The sequence below is a fragment of the Condylostylus longicornis genome, unplaced genomic scaffold (genome assembly GCF_029603195.1).
Source record: "Condylostylus longicornis isolate FDR11 unplaced genomic scaffold, ASM2960319v2 ptg000005l, whole genome shotgun sequence".
Lineage (NCBI taxonomy): Eukaryota > Metazoa > Arthropoda > Insecta > Diptera > Dolichopodidae > Condylostylus > Condylostylus longicornis.
In genome coordinates this window covers 3,767,812-3,779,648 of record NW_026577974.1, presented here as the reverse complement: position 1 = coordinate 3,779,648, position 11,837 = coordinate 3,767,812, and the positions used below count along the sequence as shown (strand labels likewise).

The 11,837-nt window shown below is 23.1% G+C and overlaps 1 protein-coding gene across 1 annotated transcript; it reads right to left on the bottom strand.

The window, feature by feature from the left end:
• Positions 1 to 1,158: 1,158 nt before the first annotated feature.
• LOC129616239 (uncharacterized) lies at positions 1,159 to 2,470 on the bottom strand. The gene is made up of 2 exons (XM_055531780.1): positions 2,186 to 2,470; positions 1,159 to 1,690 (listed from the first exon to the last, which is right to left on the bottom strand). The coding sequence occupies exons 1-2, from the start codon at positions 2,377 to 2,379 to the stop codon at positions 1,510 to 1,512; spliced, it is 375 nt and encodes a 124-aa protein (XP_055387755.1). The 5' UTR covers positions 2,380 to 2,470; the 3' UTR covers positions 1,159 to 1,509.
• Positions 2,471 to 11,837: the final 9,367 nt, after the last annotated feature.

Sequence of the window (11,837 nt, the reverse complement as noted above, 5' to 3'; positions counted from 1 at the left end):
TTATATTTTACTTATTGGGTAACTTTTTAAAATTTCGTGATGTATAAAATTTATTAATAAATTCAACTTTAAAATTATTTTTAAATATGTGTATATGAATTAGAGAGTTGAAATCAAAATTAATTTTCAATAAGAAATTTTTAAATTAATTCATTTTTATTTTTCATTGCGTTTTTTCTTTTGATTTTAAGTAGCGTATTTACATAATTTCCTTGTTTTGGTATATAGACAAGGTTCCTAATAAGACATTCAAATATTTTTCAGTGGAAAATTTTTATTTTTTGACAAAATCAACAAAACTTTAAAAATCTTTCTATCAAAACTTCAAACACAAAAATTTCTCAAAATTTAAAAATATATCTCAATTTAAATATTTATATTCGAATAAAAAACCATCTATTAACGGTATTTAATAACGTTCTCGTATAGTGTAATTCAAGGGGATATTTTTCCAAATTTCCCTTTTTGTGCCACTTGTTTCAATTTTCTAAGATTTTCCTTATAGAAAAATCAAGCTTTGAAATGAAACTCTTTACAAAAAAAACAAAAAATGGAACGAAATGGAAAAAGAAATAAAGGAATGTGAAAATTTTTATTCTGTTTTGTTTTCATTTCGTTTCATTTCAATATCTCATTTATAATGTTTTCTTAAATTTTCAATGTAAATTTAAATGATGGTTTTAAAAAAACAACCACACTGTAATCAAATATAATTCAATTTTAAATTGCTCATATTAGTGTAACTATTACCCGTTTGATGTCGCTACTTTATATACATATTAAAAATTGTATAAAGTGGTAATGAATTTTGATTAAATTTAAATTTTTTGATTTTGTAATTAAAATTTAGATTTTTTCTTTGAAAATTTTAAAAATATTGTGTTCATGAGGCACCTATAATTTTTTTTAGTATATTAATTTTCCATTCCTATAAAATCAAATTATAATTATCGAAATTTACAATTGTTTCAAACATCAGAATTTCCCATAAAATTTGAAATTGTATTAAACTTTTTCTAAAAAAAATAGAAAAGAATTTATTTTTATATTTCATATTAAATTCTTAGTTTATATTGAAATAAAAACGCATTCTACAGCAATTTTCGTTAATAATAATCAAATTTATTTTTCATTAAATTAACTTTTCGAAGCTGCAAACACTATACATTTATATTAATTTCGTACAATAGTACATTTATATTAATTTCGAAAAAATTTAAGAATATTCAATTTTGACAAAAATTTCTTAAAAAACAAAAACAAACTCGTCAAACAAAACAAAAAATTTACAATTATAACAAATTAAGTGCATATTATACAATTTATATGCAAGTATAGTATATACATATATACAAAACCACACGTTTATGTATATAGTTGTTTTAAAAAAAAATAAGATAAATTAGCCACCGAATTAGCAATTTGGAAGTACTCCTATTAATAATTCGCAATATTAAAAGGTGTAACTAACTTTGACGGCTAAAATATTTTAATTTCTTCATTATATCCTTAATTGGCATATTGTGCAATTCTAGTGCGGAAATGATCATTTACTGCTTGAAGAACTTCTGGATTTATTGGTCCATCACCAGGATAAACGCAACCAATTTTATGAATTTTAATTTGTTTATTACCAATATTTTGTACATCATCACCTAAATTTTGGCAATCAGCTTGTATAAATTCATAACTAAAATTAGAAAAAAGTATTGTTTTTTACTTAATGGATAAGGTTTATTATAAGAAGACTAAAACATAATGTATAGTTAGATTTGTTTAAAAAATATAGAAAATGAGTATTCGCACTTAGCAACACTTGCATACAAACCCACTTGTCACTTGTGAAGAAAACATGAATTCAGTAAATTTTTTGCTTATAAAATAATTTTTTTTAGCTACTGAAATAATTCTTATTAATCGATGAAAATTTTTTAATGCGTGTTGCGAACAATTTAAATAATAACATTAAGACAATCAAAAAATTTTATTATTTCTAATTACTATGATTGTTAATAATTAGTAATTTTTACATAAGTAAAATGAAAAGCCATAAATGCCATTTAGATCTTCAATATTAAACAATTTGGCACTTTTTTATTTCTAAAACGTACTAAATTTGAACAAACCAATATTTTATTATTAAAACCACACAATTAATTTTTATATTTTTTAAATTGATACTTACTTTTTACCTTCTAATGGATTCACTGATGTTTCATATGATTTAGATTTTTCAATTTTAATATTTGGTCTTTGAATACCTTGTGTTGATGCAGGTTGTATTTCATCAGATGGCTTATTATAATCATATGCAGGTGCAGCAATTGTAAAACTCAATGTAATAGTTATAATTGCTACAACTACTAATAAGTATTTCATCTTGAACTTGAATTAGTTTTATCAATTTAATAAATGAAAATAAAATTAATAAAAAAAAAAGGTGTGTCGCTTTTGATTTGAATATTCTCAATAAAATCTCAAACTGACTGAATTTACATCTTATTTGGCGATTCTATTAAATATTAGAAGCTTAAAACATATTCGATATTATTAAACAATAGCGTTGTGTATTCTTAAAGGAGTGGGGATAAAATATGTAATATTCTTGCTTATTCAAAAATATTTTAATATAATTGTACCAGGTTTTTAGTTATCTAATCCTGGTGAAATTTATATATATATAAAATAATAAAAATTATTTAAGAAGTATATAGTATAGATTCTTAAGATAAAATGAATGTAACTACAAATAATGAGTTTTTTTCGTGTCATTTCTTTAAACAGGAGTAACCAATCTATATTCAATATGATTAAAAAATTTTAATCGACTAATAGATAAATAGATGATAATAAGAACGTGTGGAAACAAATCATAAAAGTTTCCGACTACAATAAAAATGCAACCACTTTTGTCTTGTTTCTTAAGAACCTAAAAATGAATTTTGCATTATAAATTTAAGTGTAAATAAAATATTATATCTTCAAAATCCAAGCAGGTACACATTTTTCCAATACATAACTAGGGGATACTCTAATGTCTTATATATGTATCCTTGCAAAAGCTTTTATTTCCAAATGGTTACCGAAATTCGCCTCAATAAATTCAAAATATAAACGTTCTGCACTCCTTATATTTAATTATGGAAGGTACTGCATCTTCAATGTAATCCTTTAAACATAAATCAGTTTTTACATTCACACTATGTATTTTATCTTATTTAATTCCAAAATTATTATTAAAAATGTAGAAGGTTACAATTCATTTGCTAAAATTAAATATTAACTTTAAATTAAATTTATTATAGAAATAATATCAAACCGTTTACTTAAAAATATACAATATAATGACATTGTTGACAGAATTTTAAATTCATTCAGAATAAATTTTTTTTGATATATCGTAAAATATTTTTGTACGATATTAAACATAAAGCATTTACCAAAATGAAAATCTAACGTCAACTTGACCTATTATTTATTTAGGCGATATGTACTAAATAAATTAAATTGAAATTAAATGCGCATTTAGCTAGACGACCATAATATCATGAATTGTACGCTAAACAATTCACAATTTTTAAAATAATACAAACTGAATTAAATTATTGTGCTGTAATCAAAAATAAATGATAAAAAATCTCTTGCATATTATATTAATAATTTTATCGAAATTTCATGAATTTCATAAAATTTTTATTTACTAGAACAACATATTTTAAAAAATCTGTCAAATATTTTTTTACATGCATATTACATACAATTCAAAAATTACAATCATTTCAAATATTACCACATACTTTGAAAAGATCATAAAATTCACAATATGCACCACGTTCTATATGGCATACATATATAAAAACAATAAATAGATATTGTTAGCGTTTAAACTTGCATCGTAAATCCTGTTCTGGCAACATATACCCCTAAAAGGCAAACTAAAAATAATAAAAATAATAATTTTCTACATTTTATTATTTTTTGTTGGTATTTTAACACGTTTTTTTTATTGAAAATAATCACGTGAATTATTGAATTCTATATACATATACGATAATATAAAAATTATTTATTTCCGCTTTTACGATCTTATTAATAATATTATAAAAGTTGCCATAAAAGTTAAAATAGAAAAATAGCGAAAAAAAAACAAAAACGTTGAAAGTTACTTTAGTTCTAGCGGATTGAAAACAAAAAGTTGTAATAGAAACAAAAAACAAAATAAATAACAAAAAGCAAGAAAAATAAATGTTACAGCAACAAAAACACTAATATTCAATGTTGTTGAATCAAAATCTAGCTATTCGATAAAAATTTTATGATTATATTGTTAAAATTTATGATGCTACTTCAAAAAAATATCAAATAAAAAATTTTGTTTGAATCTTTTGTATTAAAAATTATAGAATTTCTTATAAAAAAATAAAAAAAACAATAAGAAAAATATTCATAATCCGAATTTTTAATTAGATCTTCATAATTATAAAAAAAAAGCAACCTCTGAATCATTGTGTGTATATGGTAACAAAAATTCATTTGATATTCGGCAACATTTTCTATTCTTTTGATTTTTCAATAGAGATTTTTTGTATTATGATTTCCGAGCTTTGAATTTTCCGATCAATAAATTACTCCGGTAATTATGCAAAAAAAAAAATATAAAAATAAAAAAAAAATTCCTTTAGGAAAGAAGAGTTTTTATGATAACATTTGAAGACGAAAGTTTGACCTTAAAAAAATTCGGTAATTCTTTCAAGGCCAAAAAAAAATTTTCAATCAGAGGCGGCCAAATACAAAAAGGTGTGATTTTAATGTAGTGTAATTTATGAGCCTTTATTGTAATTTTATTAATTAGCCGCCTTTTTTAATTTGCCGAATATAATATTTTTAATTTAAATAATATTCTTAAAATAATTTTGTTCTAAGTATATTTTTGCATGAAATTAAAAAAAAAATTATAAGATTTTTAAAAATAATAATTTTTGAAAAAACTATTCCTGCTAGTATTCAAATCCTAAAAAATATGGGTACAGGTACTGAATACAGTGCTATGTATTATTATACATTATGTAGAACCAAAATTAATCGGTTCGGACATACGATATCACTTCTGATATACGTCAGTACGCAGTTTTTTTAAATTTGCTATAAACAATCCGTAAATTTTAGGTAGTACAAGTAATTAAAATTTATGGTAGATTTTAATGTCACTTTATGCTATGTTATGACATTTCAATTTTGAAATGTCGAAATTGACAACCTTACGAGATAATTTTTATGTAAATATGTATGTATGATTGATAAATAATTATTTAACAACAGAGCAGATTAAAATTAAAATAGGAACAGAACAAAATTAAACTAGGTTTATAGGTTTTTTTTTTTAAATAAGCCATATTTTTCCAAATTTTAAAATTAGAAAACAAAATTTGCATTATATGAGAACATAGTTGATTTGAATTTTTATTTTTAGAACAGATCGGTTACATAAAGTTCCAAAAATTAAAAAAGGAATTTCGAGTTCTTTTTTATTTTTATTTAAATATTTTGTGGTTATAAAAGCAATTTACATTTTTATATTATGTTGTTTTAATTAGACAAATCAATTTGTCAGTTTTACGACTTTTCGGCAAAGATTATAGACAATCAATTTAAATGTAAATATTTAATACACATTTTGATACATAGGTGGCTAAATGTAAATTCTTGATATAGAAATTATATAATAATCAAATTATGGCAAAAGAATTCCATAGAACATAAAATTTATATTTATTATTGAAATAGTGAAATGGAATTTTAAATATGTTCAGATTATAAATTTTATTACTTTTTTTTATGTTTAAAACAAATTTAAAAATAGAATTATACTCAAAGGTTTAAAATATGGAGAATAAAACGAGAATACTTTCATTTTTGTTAAATACGTCAAATAAAGAAGCCGAAAGGGTGCTTTTAGCGAATAATTTAACAGTTACTTTGATGTAAAAATTCTTTGACAAAAAAAAATAATATAACTATTTTTTTTAAACAGGAGAGGATGAATGTTAATCAGAAGAGGAATTAATTCAAATATTTTCCGATTAAAGAGAAATTATTAATTGAGAAAATCACTTAAAGAAACGACATTTCAGTGAAGTTGAAATGCGATTGCACCGCTTATATTATTATTAGGGTAAATTTTGTAATTGAGCGGATGTTTATATTATGCGTTGACGGATATTGGAAAATTTGTTTAAAATATTTGAATATTTCGATTAAGAATTATTTATAAAGCATTCTAAATCTTTTTTTCGTATAACAAAGTGAAGAACCTACGTCAATATATGACATATTTTTATAGTTTTCAAGTTTATATTGTTTAAGAATTCATAAACTTTTACAAAAACACATCGTAGTTTCTTATTACAAGGTTGCGCGACCTACATAGCTAATTTGTTTTTAATTTTAATTTTCAATATCAAGAATTGATCTATGTAGCATTGTGTTATTAAAAATTTTGCTCTCTAAATTTCTAACTCCAACTGGTGATAATAAATTGAATAATTTTAATCTTTATTGTATATATATATATTTGTTATTCATTATTAAATAATATTTTTAGAATTATTAAATATGTAAATTTTGGCAAAAAATATAAAAAACCAAAAAAAAAAAAAACGGAATAAAAAATAGAATTTTGAAATTTTTTTTTTTCATATCCGTATACGATCATATTATTATTATTTTGGTTATCAATCATTTCAAATGACGTGAATATTTTTTATTATCAAAAATAACTAAAAATATTTTAAATATTTTTATTTCTTTCTCATATTACACAATATTTTGATTTTATTTTATTACTTTAAAATTTTTTTTATAATCGATTTTCTAATAATTTCTGAAAATTATTATTTTTTAAGATCTTTAAAAATTTGTTCTAAATACGAAATAAATTTTTTAATAGTGTTTATTTTTTAAATAAATAAAGTTATCTTGAAATTGTGAATAAACTTCGCAAGTATGATCACCCCTATTGAGCCTAAAATTTTTTTGAAGTTTGCGCTACGTTTGCTTTCTTGGCAAGACTCCATCCTTATGGACCACATGCTCAAAATGTTTGACTTACCTATAGTTAATAAACTATTTGGTGTTAGCAGTCAGGCGTATAAGCCATTTGAAGATTTAAGACGGTTTCATCAAGATAAATTTTTAATAGACTTAAATCTTAATATCTGAAGATCAAAATTTTTTGAAAATCATTTAGAAATTACTTAATGGAAACTTTATTATATTAGGATTTCTTTTTGAAATGAACCTATTCGTTGGTCAATAAGAAATTCTATATATGCATACTATTAATTTCTAGCAGAATTAAAATCAAAATGAATACTACAAAATTTACAATTTTTTTTTTTATAAAAAAAAGACACATGCACACATATTCGTATACAAAAGTATAGTCTTCAGTACATAAGTAAATATTTCAATTCATTCATTCATTATTCATTTTTTTATATTAAAAGGTTCATTATACCCCGTTGTATTCCCTTTACATAACACTATATATATAATACATTATATTCTTATGAAAAATAAGAATAGCAAAAGTGTAGCAACAAAAAAAAAGAAGAAAAACAAAACAGACTACAAGAAGAAAATGAAATTTATGTTTTTTTTTTATTTTGTATTTTAAGGAAAAGCTGAAGTTATTTTGATGAACTACTCATACGATAAAATAATATTTCTTTTTTTTTTATATTCTTTGATAGTTCTAAATAAAAGTAAAGATTTTATAGTGTTATGAAAGTAATATTAGGTTTATAATAACAAAATTAATATCATTTAAAATAAATAAGTTGCGTATTACTTGTTTTACGTTTTTAAATGTTATGGTATCAGACAATGTAAGACAAGCGGAAAAGGGTTAATAATTTTCATTATTTTAAACCATCTAGCGTAAATAGTAGCGAAACTGCATTTCTTTCAACAGTACTGTTTTAATTAATGCTAGTGTTTTTACTACTTGCCACTGCTGTTAACTACGCTTTTAATTCTACTCTGCCTCAAATTTCAAAATTCATATAGAATTCATCTAGAATAAGTGCGACTGTTCAGATTATAATGAAGCAAAATTACCGCCGCGAATTTAACATAAATCCAATTTTACAGTTCGAATTTTTTTTTAAATCATCTCTATTCATGTCGGTGTGACTAATTATATACTGAACAGTTAATTTTTCCGTTCTACTTTTATTCCATTATCAAAATTTTATTTCAATTTCGATTGTCTCACAAATAATTTATTAAGATATTTTGAAATCTTACAATTGTCAAGATCAACTATATTTTTTTGTAATTTCTTTTTTTTTTTTTTTTTAATATTTATTATTATTTTTTTTTTAAGTTCAGTTGATCACTTACTGTTTTCGTTGTTATTTAATAGAATTGAGTTGACCGCTTAAAATCATTTGTCAAACAAAAAAAAAACAAGCAAACAAGAAAAAAGAAAAAAAGAAACAAACAAATGTTTTTGTTTAAATACTCGAAAAACTTAGCTTGAATTTATTCGCGGATTATAATATCATCGCCGCGCCGCGGAATAATATTTATGCTCTTTTTTTTTTTTGTTCATTTTTAATATTATTGTTATTGTTTTTAATTAATATATTATTGATATGATAATATTATATTGTTTGTTTTTAGTTGAAGATTAAATTCCAATTTCAGTATACACACACTTAATTTATACCTACTTATATAGTGAATTTTTAATATAATTAATATAATTGCATATAAATTTTAAATTATATATGATAGTATAATAATAATATAGTGATTTCATTCTGAATAATATAATTTGAATATTGAAAAATATAAAAATGAAGGTGCATTTTATTTATTAAATAAACAAAAAGCAAAAATAATTGAATTTGAAATTTACATATTAATTTACATTAGAGTGATTAATCAAAATGTGAAATGATTATTAAATATTTTCATAATATTATTAAATATATTATAAATATTTTCATAATATTATTAAATATATTATAAATATTTTCAATATATTATAAATCGACTTATTTGAAATCTGGAATAGCACTTCTTGCAGTGAATATCAAGTATTTGAGCTTGATGTGCAATTTTTTTTTTCAAAAATTTTTGTTTTAACTTATTTTACATACTAACTCCAGTGTATTTATAACTCATGAGTGCTATGATATTTGAATAAAAGTAAGGATTTTTTAAACAAAATCTAAATATTTTGTAATTAGTAATTCTTTGTCATGTTATTAATGATTTATTTAATTAAATTTAATTGTCCTTATTTTTAAATGCAAGTTTACATTAATTAATTGTAAATTTATGTGACTGAGAAATAGAAAATTTGTATATCAATATTGCAATATAATTTCTGACTTTAAAATATTCTTTTAAATATCTGACTTCTAATTTATTTTTGTATTCTAATAATTATTATAATTTTAATTTAATATGTAGGAAAAATCTGATCATCCTGTAGGGTTGTAGGTTGAATCGAACTTTACTTTATTATAAGCCAGAAAATAACTCCTAACAACAAAATTTGCAACTGAAATTTGCAACTTAACAGGGCGGAATTATCATAATCACCTATTTCCGTGTGGTTTTTCTCTCGAGGAACACAAATTCTTTCACAATGTTTTAAAGTTTTCCAGAAATTCCCTAAAAATTAAGTATAAATTAGTAAATGTTTCGAATAAATATTGTTAAAAATTTGAAGTTAATTTACAATAAAAAAAATTTTATAAATTAAAAATGAAATTGACAATATTATGAAATTACAATATTGTTTTTACAAATATTTTACGTGATTCACAATAACATTTTATTTTAAAAACAAGTACTTATATACAAACTATGCATACATATATATATAAGGATGCGATAAGTATTATATTTCATCATTGAAATTATTATTGCATATGTCAATTAATTTATTATCAATTTTTTCATCATATTTTTTTTTTCTTTAGAAAAATTCGTCATCGTTAATATATATATGTAGGTCGCAAATTATGTGTTTATGTTCTCATGCGTTTATTGTTATAATATTGTCTTCATTTGTGTATAATATCATCGTAATACAGTGCATCCCCTTCATTCCTAAAAAATAAAATAATATTTTAAAAATCTTTAATAAATTATAAAATATTGAAATTTTTCATACACATGTGCATATATACAAATTATTGTTACATTTTATTCATCTAATTGTATAACATTTGTAAACTGTTATACAATTAGATGAATGATTAATGCATTTCTAATTTAAATGTTTTTTAATTAAACACCGCGATCGGTTTGATACTTTTTTATAAATATTATATGTATGTACATGGATATGGAATTTTTCAATAAAATATGAGTGTTACCATAGAGTAACGAAAACTAATTTCATAAATCGGACGATTTGATCAGTTAATTGAGAGATAACAAATTTTAATCTATTGTCCCCTACATTTCCGCCAGAATATTGCCAACTATATGTTCAATATTGTTTTCTACAGCTACAATAAATTTCGGAAGGTCGATGTTATTAAAAAATTTAACTTTCTTTCAATATAAATAGATTAACGGCGGTCAAATATATTGATTTTCACAGTTGATTTCAATGCTGTTCAGTTGAAATTGCATAGAACTTCGATGAATATTGTATTGGGCATCATATTGATTGCATCTTTGCGGTCAGCGTCTTTTTGATAAAAAATGTTTCCCCCCTCCATAAACAACATCGAGCAGTCAATTTTTTGTGATACGACGATAACCAGTATTTTAAATTCTAGTATAGTTTCTTATCAGATATTCAGTCTAATAACGTTTCCAGACCTGAGTTTTTTGTTTAATTAAACTTTCTGATGAAAAGACAGATATTCGGAAAATTGTCACACTAGGAGCTCATCGAAAATTTAACGTTGTAAAAATTCTTTAGTAATTCATGAAAAAGCCATATTCTCTTCACTTGAAGGAGAAATATTGATGTCGGCTTTAATAGTAAAATCTTATGTATAAGAATAAATAAAAACATAGATATTATATTATTAAATATATTATTACTAAATGTTTTATATGTTATTATTAAAATTGAAAAGGATTTGAAGTAAATAGTTATTTGCTAACGGAAATTATGAGTATCTCCTCATATGTTCATATATTTTGTAATATACAAGGGCTGTCCCAGAATTAAATATAGCCTAACCAAGAAAACACAAAAGTTTTGACAAAATTTATTTTTATTTCTCAACATAGTCCCCTTTTAGGTCGATACCCTTTTGCCAGCGGTGTTGAATTGCTTCTACACCATTTTTATAGTAAGAACTGGGAAACTCTGCAAAATAGCCATCAACGCCAGATTCTACCTCTTCATTTGTAAAAAATCTTCCTCCACCAAGCCATTTTTTCAAGTTTGGAAATAGAAAGTAATCTAAGGGGGTTAAATTTGGTGAATAGGGTGCGTGAGGAAGCAGTTCAAAATTCAATTCATTAATTTTTGCACCATTGAAACATCCTCACGATGTTGTTTGTGGTCGATTGTGAGTAAACGCGGCACCCATCTTGCGCAAAGCTTTTTCATGTCCAAATTTTCGGTCAATATCCGATGTACAGCACTTTTTGATAAGCCTACTATACCAGCTCACGCACTTTCAATCGACGGTCGTCTAGTATAATTTTGTGGATTTTTTTAACCGTTTCTGGCGTGGTGACCTCATTTGATCGACCAGTGCGATGTTCATCTTCACAGTTCGTACGGCTACGTTTAAACTGCGCTACCCAATTTTTAATCATTGCTAATGAGGGAGCAGATTCCCCTAGTG

Excerpts from the sequence above, each read along its gene's own strand:
- LOC129616239 (XM_055531780.1), bottom strand. The coding sequence starts at position 2,379 with ATGAAATACTTATTAGTAGTTGTAGCAATTATAACTATTACATTGAGT. Across the intron at positions 1,691-2,185 it reads AATCCATTAGAAGGTAAAAA|TTATGAATTTATACAAGCTG; the intron begins GTAAGTATCAAT and ends TTCTAATTTTAG.